This window comes from Argiope bruennichi, chromosome 9, assembly GCF_947563725.1.
Source record: "Argiope bruennichi chromosome 9, qqArgBrue1.1, whole genome shotgun sequence".
Lineage (NCBI taxonomy): Eukaryota > Metazoa > Arthropoda > Arachnida > Araneae > Araneidae > Argiope > Argiope bruennichi.
In genome coordinates this window covers 84,632,978-84,646,099 of record NC_079159.1, presented here as the reverse complement: position 1 = coordinate 84,646,099, position 13,122 = coordinate 84,632,978, and the positions used below count along the sequence as shown (strand labels likewise).

Sequence of the window (13,122 nt, the reverse complement as noted above, 5' to 3'; positions counted from 1 at the left end):
GGGAAATAAAATTCGAACTGTCTTCGATAAATTTAAGTTTTATGAAGCTCAAATATTATATTTAATCCACAATATAGCTTAAAAGGTTAAGGAACTAATTTTGTTAAAAAAATCAGTTTATTTGATATAATTACTCGCTGCAGCTATAAAGTTTTTGTTGTTGTTCATATACACATGGACTGCAAACATTCGTTTGCCATACTTCCCTGGACGTTCCACTGCACTTCTTCAGAACTTGAGAATCGTTGCACCGAAACAAACTCTTTATCCGAGGAAATAGTGACATAAAATGATATAAGAAGAAACTAGGAATGAGATGTTTTGACACATAATTTAATACCAAGAGGGATCTGTGAGGCAGAGCATTGTAGTGAAGGTGGGCTCATGGCTTGACCTTCCCTCATGACGAAGAATTTCTTATATATGTATCTACAACTATCTGTCTGGGCAGTATGTAATTAAACTGAATTAAACCAACTTTGAAAGGTCACATTGTTTTCGATTGTTTTACCAGAAAAAGAACCATTCATAACTATTAACTGTCAAAGTAATTCATCACTTTTTAAAAATTTATTTAAATATTCTATTATATAAAAATTATATAGTATTTAATGAATTCCAGATTTTTTTTAAATGTAATAATATTATACAACTGATTATTCATCTTGAAAAATTCCCATACAATAAAATATCTGAACAAATATTGAAAGTAGTTTTTGAAATTGATTCAATGCCTGGTCCAAATTGAATCTAAAAACATCTTTTTGTTAAACTGTGTTAGAATTTTTAATTTCAAAAGCGATCAAAGGCAGTAAGTAGAAAAAATGTGGTAGGAAAAAATATAAGAATTTCTAAAATGAAAATACTCTCAGCAAAAATACTAAGATTAAGGAATCGTTTGCTACATGATGAATTTATTCAGGTATAATTGTTATTTTATTACTAAGGGTATCAAGATTAGTTCACTTTCCTAATAACATAATGGCAGCGCATTCCCTTTGTCTTGACAGTAAGGCCAAAAAGATTTCTTGTTTGCTTGGCAGTCAAAAAGAGGAGACGTTCACGTGTGTGTGAGCGATATCTCTCGAGGAAAAGCAGAGCAAATTTATTTTAACGCGGAAAATCAGCGAGCTCCTTGTAAAATTAGTAGTTAATGAAGAAAATAATTTTTGTCTTAAAGAAATATTCGTAACCGTGATATGGAATTGCTTACCGGAAATTGTATAAAAATAAGGAATGGCTCGGTGTGAATAAATGGATAACTAGTCAAGAAAACTGTTCCCTCATTTTTCTTGCGTAGAATCTTATATTTTTTGCAAACAGGAGCACAAGGTATATGCTCACGAAAACAGTGCAAAAATACTTTGATTACTAAATGTCCCCTATATGCGACAAAGGTTTTTTTTCCAAGAAATGTGAAAATAAATGTAATTACAATAAATTATATATGATTAGGAAAACAAGAACTTTCTGATTAAATTCTCTAATTAACATTATCTAGGGACTGAAAATGATACTGCACATTTATCATTTTTAATTATATATTTTTTAAAAAAATTGAATTATCTAAATTGCGTATAAAGAAGAAATGACTAGAATATATTTAAAAATAATGATCGATGAGCAAGAAATAAAGCTTTTAAAATATCATGCGTATTTTCATCTTAATGAATCGCTTTATATTCATATATTAAATGATCCATTCTTATTCTTGTATTTATGAAGTTTTTGCCAGGGGAGTCCGAGAATGAATGTTATAACATTAATTTAAACTTGGTTCACAAAAGATATTTCGTACCTGGAATATCAGGTAATTTATCGTAAATCCTGTCCCGTGTTCTATTAACTAGGATTACCAACCAGCAGAAGCAACTAAAATCCCTCGTAATTAGGGTCTTAAGTAACATAATTAACTCCTCCGAGACTGCAGGAAAAAAAGGAAGAAAATTTCTTACTTTTTATGCGTAAGACATTTTCCTAATACCCTCACTGCTGGGAATTCTTTTGTCTGGAGACTTAAGATAAAATTTATGACCAGATATCAGCTTAGTCGCAGAATTGTAGCAACTTTTTAATACAGTTAAACTCGGTTGATTCGAATTTTTTTTAAAAATTCTCATTTGTAGATAATTTTGTTTTCTCCCCCCATTCTGTGATTTTCTGATTTTTTCCAACATAATAATGTTAAAATATCTTTGATAATTCGAACATGTATTGGTTAATGTGAAGTCAAACCTAAAAACTGCAAAAAATGTTTTTACACTCAATTATTTTTGTAAGTTATATACGTCTGTATCTTATATTTTCAGTGATTGTACGTGGGTAAATTTTACAGCTTTAAATCATTCAAAGATATAATATATTAAATAAAAAAAATTCCAACTTGATTTAAGATTCTATTCTTATTTTTTATTTTAAGTTTAATTAGTATAGTTCAGTTGGATTAAGGTCGCGTTTCGAAGCAGCACTAGGGCTATTTCGGACGGACCTCGTAATTTTGAACAGTGGTCAGATGACAAGGACGATACCTGAACTGGCACCCCCTCTTCAAACTTTCATACTACACCAGCAGGAGGGAATTTGACCTTGACGGATTTAATGGGCACCAGATCCACTTACGCAATGGTTTCTCGGTGGAATCGGGTCTCGAACCTAGTAACCCTCAGGTCCCGAAAACGAGGACTTTACCACCATCGGGGCGTACATTTCTTATTTTGAATTGCCCTTTATGTGTAATTTTTGTATTGAAAATGATCTTCATGTTTTTTTAAATCAAATTTATTTACTTATTTTTTGAAATTATCACTTAAACTATTAACAATTTTAAAATCATTATAATAATATATAGTAATATTTTTTTGTAATTTCTCTCAAAGAAATTCCTCATTTTTAAATGAAATGACTACACAACGCAGATTGATAAAACAATTAAAAAAATATTTTATTCAGTTTGAAGACCATAAAAATCTGATACAGAGATTTCAAAATTAGTTACAATGCTGCTGATAGGTGGTACTGTACGCTGTCAAGAAAAATACCAGATAAATGTTAAAAACTGTTAACTGAAAATAATCATGACAGACAGAGATTACAGAGCTTTACAGAGATTGCGCAAGAGATGAGAGAAATTTCTAATCACCCTGTATAATATATTCATCGAAATAGACGCACATGTTTTACAGAAACTTTGAGCTCACCCAATGTTGCAGGATTTCTCCGGAAAGTAATATTCTTTAAGGTGTTAAACAAGAAGTAATCACAAGGAGTAAGGTAGTGTAAACAATGATGACACTCCACACTTGTTTCTGTAAATTTGGATTAGATGAAAATAACGAATGGATTAAGTATTCCTGAAGAAAGACGAAACATGCAGGAGTTTTAATGGGATTATACAGTGGGTAAAAATAGTTTCCGTACGGAAGACTAAAATAAAAATAAACTAGCATAATTTGTAATCTTTGCTTTTTATCTTTATAAACTACTTATATATTGTTAATATGAGTCTTTAAAAGCAGTTTCATAACAAATTCTCTTTTTTTACAAAACTCAGCAAGTCCGTTTGCAATTTTTAAGATAAATGACGAAGTGTCATGCAAAAAAAGTTTCTGTACACAATATGCAAATTCCTCCTGACGTGCTCTACAACTAATCCACAGTAAATATTCGAAGTTTGATGGTTTGTCAGAGTGAAGAATGCGACATAACAACAGTTGTTTAATTCCAATGTTTCGCTGATCGTCTTAAAATGGAAATTCAGAAATCCATTCGAAAAATAGTGATTCAGTTGGGAAAAAATGGATTATTTATGAAAAAAATAAGTGAAATAACTTACAAACCAAATGTCTACAGTGCAATATATTATTGAAAGATACCGTGATGTGCAAACATTTGAGGACAGAGATCGATCCGGAAGAACTCCGAAGTTAAAATGCTTGCATAAAAGAAATATCATGTGTAAGGTGCAAGATAATCCCTCGGATTAGTGCACCTCAACTTGCAACTGATTTAATGGTTAATTACAACATTAAATTCGCATCTTAAATTCTGAGAAATGTCATTTAAAAAAAGGTTATAATGGATGTGGATCCCGTAAGAAGCCTGTTATAAGTCTCTGCTACAGAAAAAGCGTCTCGAGTTTACAAAGAAGCATACAAGCAAGCCTCTATCTTTTTGGGAATCGGACCTTTTTAGTGATGAATCAAAATTTAATATCCGTGGGTCAGATGATCAAGTTATGATCTGAAGGAAATCAAAACAGCATATGTTACTTAAGAATTTATGTGGAACTGTGAAGCACGGTGATGATTGGAATATGGTATGGGGGTGTATAAGTGCTGCTGGTGTCAGATATTTGTGTTTTATAAATGGAAATATGGATGGGCACATACATCTTGACATTCTAAAACAAAACGTTTTAACCAATGCAGATAAATTGTCCCTTGGAATAGACTTTACTTTTCAACAGGACTACGATCCTAAGCACACATCAAAGATTTGTCAAGAGTAATGTCTCTATAATGTTAAAAAATAGCTTAATAGCCCTCTCCAGATTTAATCGTTATATGACATTTATTGGAAGAAATCGGTCGTGAGGTAAAAGAATATGACACAAAGAACAAGGTTGAATTCAAAAGGGTCATTCAAGACATTTTGAGTAGTATTTCTCCAGAAACAACAAAAAAGACTGATGAGGGTTATGGTACAACATTTGAAAGAAGTGATAAAGGCTAAAGGAAGGCCAACCGATCATTAAATGCAAGTTGGTCAGCAAGGAAGAGGTTTTTCATGTACTATGTAAATACCGTACGGAAACTTTTTTGTTCCTTATTAGTGGCATTTTTTTATTCTTTCAATTTAAGTATTTAATTCTCTTCATAGTTTTTCCTTTATAATATTCATAAATAATAAATGAAATTGTGTTAAACCAATTTTAAAATTTTCCTTTTTATAACAAAATATTTTGTGCCAAAAATTAAACTTTTATTAACAGTCATAGCTGCGTACGGAAACTTTTTTTACCCACTGTACATGGCATAAGCCACGAAATGACTGGTTATTCTACTAATACTTGCAATGTATTCCAAAACCGCGATGAACCTTTTAGTAATGATTGTTTCCAGCCATAAATGCTCTACTGTTTTATTTCAAAGAATTTCTCTGAGATTGGAGCAAACAATTTCATTTAATGACCACATTTCCAATTAAATTTTCAATTTCTGTATAAGATTTGCATGGCTTTAAAAATTAACATATCATTAATCTTTTAACATCTTCATTAATTTTTGTTTTAATCAACATTAGATAATTTAAATAACCTAATGTTCTAATTAGCAATATATTAATAGCTGTAATTGAAGTTCTTAATTAGTATCAATACATTTTTGTTGCCAACTAATTCCAAAATTGTCGTTTCTTCTTATAGTATTAATTATTAAATACAGTTTTTCTTAGATTTTTTTTTTAGGATAAAAGGAGTTTTTACTGTAGTCCTTCCTGTTTTGAACACTGAAATGTACATTTTTATAATTAATACAATCCAGTTATGCAGGAAATTAGTACAAATAACGGTTTCAAATCATACAAAAATGAATCTACTTATAAAAGTTTATAAAAAATATTTCATTAAATAGAAGAGAATATTTAAATATTTTTGAAATCTAAATGGAAATCAGACTTTTATAATATCAATATACGTACTTCTACTTATACATTTATATATTTCAAAACTAAAGCTTTAAAGTATCTTTAATATTTATTTTTAAAATATTTGGAACCATATCTTTAAGAACAAATTATTAATGCTAGATAATATTTACTTAGAATATTCCTTTGATGTGAATATGCAATTATATTCATAATTGAAAATTCTTTGAAACTGTTATATAAGTTTTTAAAGGCTTCTTATTGACACAAGATATTCTACAATGTTTTTACCACACTGTACGATATTTTAAATACGGTATAATACTGCGATGACAACGTATCTGTACTGTATTGCATTTTGTATTATTTTAAGTTAAATGCTAAGCAAATCTAATTTTTTTAAATATATTAAATTGACTTTAAAATATTTGAATTGTATATTTTCATAGTTACAAAATAAATATTTTTTTAATTTACACTATTCTAGAATCCTATCCTTAAGATATTTACTAATTAGCAGATCTAACCATCTATACGGGCTGTTACCCTACAGATAATTTCCGAGATAAATGTCACAGATCCAATTAAAAAAAGTTGTTGTAATAGAAAATCTCATGCACGTTAGCATAGTGCGTAAAAAATAATGTTGTATATATATCACGTGTTTAGAACAAAAAAAGCACGCATTTCATTAAATAATGAATTTTGCAAGACATAAACACCAAGTACACAAAAGTAAGCATGATTAAATAAACAATAAAATTAACAAATTTAAACAAAAAAAAAAATTGTCAAGTTAAAATTTGATTCAAAAACACTGTAACCCGCTTTTTCCATGCAAGTAAAATGCCCAAATACAAAATAAAAATACTGAAAGAAAATATTGGCAGACCTCAGCTGAATTATCTTTGCTACAACTCAACATAAAAAAATGCAAATAAAATGTGAAGTTTACGATCCCATAATTACAAATAGCTCTCGTTGAATTAAAACCAATCATTAAAATCATATTGAAACAAATGATGATTTACTAAGCAAAACTAATGCATTGCCAAATACAAAATAAAAAGGAATTGCTGAATAGAAGAAAAGAAAAAATCATATGCATGTTCATAAACATTTCATTTGCCAGTAGTCATGATCCACACGCGTGTAAAAAAACACATGCCTAAATAGAAATTGGCTAGATGCCAAAAAGAACATTAAGGATATTTCTAGACAATTTTAATATAAAAAGATGATGTAACTATTTCTACTCTAACAATAAATAATCTAAAAATTCTCTCGCTAACTTTGTCAATTTCATGCAATCAAAAATTTAAAATAACGTCTATGCTTATTTTTCTTTATATAACTTCAATTCTTTCATAATAAATGTCATAATATTCAAAGCAAAATTACTAAAAAGAAATAAATGGTGACATTGCGTCTTTTAATTCCTGTAATTGGTTTAGGACATTTCCGAGGATTATCCAACAAATATTTTAATAATGTTACACATTTGAAAAAAAAATAAAGTTACTGTTTTATAGTAGGAAACAGTAACACAATCATCGATTTTTGGACATCCATTAGTGTCGCTATTAAACGGGATAGTTGAAAGAACATTAAACTTGTTACAACTGCGCCAAAGCATTTACTCCCAACTTTTTCACTCGGGGATTTTTTTTTTCTATGGCAAGATGCGACTGTTTACTGCTGCTTAATGCTTTAAACGCATTAAAGACATAAACCATCAATCGGCTGAAAATGCTGAAGCAAAAAGTTAATAGTTTTATTAAATATTTTCGTATGCCTTTAGAAGAGAAAATTTTGTCTTCACAGCACACGAAAGTAATGCTATTAGTACAGTAGAATAGAACTGTCTGTTGCTTGTTATCAAGGTCAACTGCTCGTGTATCATCAGAGTGTGTATGTGTGTGTGGGGGATGCAACTCATAAACATTCACCATGCCTTTTTTACTTTTTTGTATACGTAGTATTTTATACAAAATCCATGTAAACAGTTTTATCAACCATGTAAATGGTTTCTTTAACCCTTCTGCCATCGTCTCCTGACCGCGAAAATTTCTGTATTTCGCCGCATTAGAAGAAACGAAAATAAAAACTCAAACAAGTAAACATTTCCAAAGTGTTTTAAAAGTTTAAAAGCTTTAAAGCGAAGCTAAGTCTTGAAGTGCGTTATGGCTGCCCTGCAGAAGTTTCACTTGAACGCGTTACGGACGACGAAGAGGTTAATATAATGTTGTATTCATATGTGTAAGGATAAAGACACAGACATTTTAGCGACAGGTTTCATCTGACATTTTAGGTCGATGTACAGTTTCGGTGTTGAGAGTGCATCCAAAATTTCATTCGGCTCGTTGTTCATGCTTTCTTTTCTTTCTTTTTTATTTTATCGCATACGTAGTACAGAGAAAGTATAGCAATCGTCAAAAACTTCGAATCCGAGATGTTGACGATTACTTTATTCCAGGACCCCGTGAGTTCGAAAAAAAAAAAAAAAAATCGGAAAATGTCCGTTTGCTTGTCTGCGACAGATAACTCAAAAACGCTTTAAGCTGGACGGATGAAATTTGGTGTACGGTTTTTACACCACATTTGCCGATTTCTATCAAATTTTAGTAAAATCTGTTCAGAAAAGGTTCGCACGTCCGGCTGTTCGATTATAATTTAACACGTTAATTTTAAAACGAAGAGAACTAGATAGATAAGATTCGGTACACAAATTTAACATTTACAGCTTAAATAGCTGTCACAGTTTGAGCCATAGTAACAAATCCAACAACAGGTTGGCTGTCCGTCCGTCTGTACTATCAGAAACACGTAAATGTGATAACTCAAAAACGCAAAGGCATAAATATCTCTAATTTGATAATTGGATTTTGCTGCTAAAACTGCACAAAAACTAAACTGCAAAAAGATAGACAAACAAATAATCATAATTATATTTGACAGATTCCATCCAAAATTTAATATCGATCCCAAGATCAACATAGATTTTGGTATCAAAATTTCTTAGAGAATTAATTCCATTACTTCTAATTCTTTCCACTTATCTTTTTTAGAATTATCATGTTCTTAAATACACACGAAGAAGGATATATTTCATTTCTTCAAGGTTGCAAGGGAGGAAAGAAACTGGGAGAACCCCTGCCATAAAGATAATTTTTAAAAACTTTTTATTGATCATATTCTAGATTTTTTTTTATATATTCGATTTCAACAGATATATAAGCAAATGAAGATATCCGGGTAAAAAACAGACGAAATCAAAATGTTCCCAAATCGTGAATACAATATTTACTAAGAACAGAATGGCTATATATAAAGGCTATGCTTAAAAAACAAACAGAAACGAACATTGATTTCTCATGCTCATGTTTTCCTTTTTTAAAAGGAATAGGGAACCAAACTCAATATTTCCTTTTTGATTGTAATAAGAAAATATTGTTCAAAAGACATCCTTTTTACTAAATGCATCGGTATTTCAAATAAAATACATGTAAGAATGATATTCATTATACATATTTATGAAATATAATCAGTTTTCAGCAGGAACAATACTTAAGCATCTTATACTCATTTCATTTCCCCATTTACAGTTTTTAAATTAAAAACTTGCGTACCATATTAAAAATATTTCTTGGATATTCCATCAAAGACAATTGAGAAATATTGATAAATTGTTCCTTCAACTTCGATGACGTGAAAAGGACATAGTCAACGCTTGTTAATTGTTCGCAATCAAGCTGAAAATGATCAAGCAGTACATTCTCTAAGCACAAAGTGAATTCATGACCAGTTTTTCATTATTTCTAAAACAAGCTATGAAATATTACTAAAATAAACTTAATTTATTAAAAAAATTAAATATCTGAATCTTAACGCAACGTATCTCTCATCAAAAATGAGTGCTATAAGATGAAAAATTATTACACTCCACAATAATATATTCAATTCATTCTCAAAGAATTTACAAGCAAAATAAATTAACTTCAAGGTAAATACAATATTCATTCAAAGTTGCACAAACCCAAAGGAATTTCTCGAATGCCGACTTTCATCGCCTTAAAAACTGCTCATAGCAGAACATTCTTTTCTCATAAGTTTAATTCCAAATATTTAACTACTTTCCCAACACTCTTCTGAATAGCAAGCTGATATTTTAACTGTCACGCTTTCAGTACAGCTATCTGCTATTGTATGCCTCAAAGCAAATATCCCAATCACTTTTCCATCGTATCATCAAGCGTCACTGAATTCTTTATCTGCTTCCATAAGCAACAGGTGCACGATTTAACTGTATCTGCTCCTTTCCAATGTCACAACAAATATTTAAACAGGCAAATGTTATCTGGGAAATGCGCGTCCTTCAATTCAGTCTTAAAGAGAAATAACATCTCATTTAATAGAATGAATTCTTGTTTTTTTATATTAAGATATTTTCTGCCCCAGAAGAAGCTTTATCGTTCTGTTTTGACCGACATCTGAATCTAAAAATGCATCTCGTTTAGTAGGGCGTTGCCCCTACGCACAGGATATTGCTCGTCATTTGTTATATTTTACATCCGCCTTTGTTGGCGGTGGCCTTCAATATTAATATGACAGCTGGAATTGAATGGTGCTGTTTCCTAATTGTATTAACACTCATTGTTGATTTGAATGCAGACACGTTTTGCTAATCAAATACAATTTGCAGCCAAACTGACAAATAAAATAGTATAAACGAGTTATGTTTTTCAGTCTTAAGATGATAAAATGTACAAACAAAAATTGAATAATAAAATGCTGAAACAAAAATAAAGAACTCAGAATGATCATCTCAAAATTTTCGCCCATATCTTCTAATATAGGTCACATCTTCAATTCCACACGTATAAAATTAAGGACATGAGAGGAGTCAATATTTGATATATTATTTCCAAAACGTTTTGTAAATCGTATTATGATCAAGAAAACATTTAAAGATTCGAATAGTTTTCTTTTTGTTAAATTAATACCAAAATTTAACACAGAAATAAAATTTTAGTAATAATATCGTATGTCAGATTTCATTTAAGTTGCAAATATTAGAATTATCGTTTGCCAAAATGTAAATTAACTGACCTGAAATTGACCTTTTAACGTATTTAAACAGAAATTCAATAAGATTTAAAATATAATAAAACTGGACTAAATTTAACCCATCTCGAGTTTTACGTTTCTAGTTATCGGATTCGTTTCTACTGGGATAGTTAGGAAAATTTACTGGGGATGGATTTCGTTTAAAATATGAAAATAATCAAGAAATTGGGCAAAAAGACCATATAAGAAATTGCATTTATCTAACTCAAAATTGTCGCATAGTTCCAAAAAGGCACTTTCGAATTAAGGAAAAACACGAAATATAGATATTTCCTGTGAAGGAATTTCGTTAAAAATTTGAAAACAATCAACAAATTTGGCAAAAAAAAAAACAAAAAAAAAAAAAAAAACACATACAATTTTCTCTGTTAAGTGTTAGACATAATTCTAAAAATGTATTTTCGAATTCAGGGGAATTTGAAGCATAGAGATTATGTCAAAACATCGATGTAGAATTTTTTGATCTTTACAATATTGATTCTTAAAATATGAAAAAGTTAAAAGATATATTCTTCAAATATAATTGATAAAACAATAATTAAGAGACAGTTTAAATAACTTTATATAAATAACACAGATTACATTTGTGCGTTAAGTATTTAAAATTTTGAAACTAGGAAAATTATTCATTAAAAATATTTAAAACTCATAAAATTTAATTTAAATACAAGAAGTTTAACAAATTCTTAATTAAATGTTAAAAATATTTCCAAAAGACATAGAACTTCGTTAATTAATTTCGCAAATAGAAATATATTTGAACTAATCACAATTAAATCGATTCTCTTAATTCTTAACAAATTAAGGTAATTGAAGTGGATTTTTAAGTCATTGTTAATTATGATTAACTTGAACTTTTGTAACCGTACACAATTAAATTGAATTTTGAAATAATTATCCGTTAAAATCGATTACATTAAATATTTGATTTATTAATATAGGATCACAATTAAATGGAATTAATTTAAATTGGATGACTTAAATACTATGGATTCGTTCATTAAATAAAATGTTAATCTAAATATTTGTTCATGTGGTATTAATTATTAGAGAATTAATTCGAACATTTTATATAACAAAAATTAGAGTTAAATTTTCAAAATGATGCGAAACAAGAATAAACGTTCCTTATCATTTCTGTTAGGAAACAATTATTTTTTATAATTTTGCTGATCTTCAATATATACGACTTTCTCAAAGAAAAGATATACTCTTGATTTTGCCTCCATGCTTTTACAGTATCTATACAACAATTTATTCTAATAAAACAAATGCATAAAAAAAGATTGCAATAATGATCTAGATTTTTTTCATTCAGTATTTCGCAAACGATTATATAAAACGATGCAAACGATAACATAAATAATTTTTCCCAACACATTCAAACATATGCATCATTAATTTTAAAATATCATAGTTTTTGCAGCATAAATTATTTAATAAACTGCTGAGAATTTCAGTTTTCAATCAACGCCAATAATTGCAAAGATAGGTTCAAAATATTGGAAAAATAATATTTGTTTTTTTAACGATAGGTGTACAAATTTTTTATAAAGGAAAAACAAAAATAAAAATAAAGGACATTTTATTTACCTGAATCAAAAATTCCTTCAAACTACTAGTAATTTCATTTAACCATTAAAAAGCAATTTGCGGAAGTTTTTCGCTGTATTGTACAGTATTATTTCTTGAGGGGGAAAAAAATCGAAACGTTGCCATGGAAGCAGCATAACCTTAAAAGCAATTATACTGTGAATCCCCCAACCCCAAAAAAGCGTGATATTAGAATGCAATTTTAAACTGGATATTTCCAATGTACTGATATGACATGTCAATTGCGTGATAGAAAAATCGGTCCACGTAATTCAGTCCATGTTAAAATGATAATATTAGTTAAAAAATAATCAAAATTTTAATTTTTTTGCTAGTAATTCCGGCGAATATTATTGAACAAAAATGATCTCATCAACATCTGAACATGCAAAATATTAACTTTACATTATATTTTTCCTTGTAAATATTTCTCTAATTGATTTTTTAAATAGTTTTAAATAAAATTGTAAATTTGAAAATTTTGTTATTGTTATAAAAAAAATTGACGTTATATTCACAGACGTCACAGTCAAAGATACGATAAAATTTCCGAGTTTTTCAAAATTTTTCGGTAATTATATCAAAGTGAAACTTCAGAAAAACAAAACGGATAATAAATTTTGAATTTCTGAAAATTGCTAACTGTAAAAATTATTACGCACGTATTGTAACAGTTTAAGCAATCACCAATCACCTTTGACACAGACAAGATAGTCAATGAAGCCTAAATCAATATCATGGTGTGATATTTCGGACAAG

At 29.1% G+C, this 13,122-nt stretch overlaps 1 protein-coding gene across 2 annotated transcripts in view; it reads right to left on the bottom strand.

Moving 5' to 3' along the window:
- The window catches only part of LOC129984054 (calcium/calmodulin-dependent protein kinase kinase 2-like), a 212,268-nt gene that overhangs the window by 136,498 nt on the left and 62,648 nt on the right, over positions 1-13,122 (bottom strand). Inside the window, exon 1 of one of the 2 annotated variants that reach the window (XM_056093822.1) lies at positions 9,680-9,824. The exons of the other annotated variant lie outside the window; for it this stretch is intronic. Within the exon in view, the coding sequence (XP_055949797.1) occupies positions 9,680-9,710 (31 nt within the window). The 5' untranslated portion in view covers positions 9,711-9,824. Of the gene's footprint in view, positions 1-9,679; positions 9,825-13,122 lie in introns of those variants that run through there. 2 annotated transcript variants of the gene reach the window in all.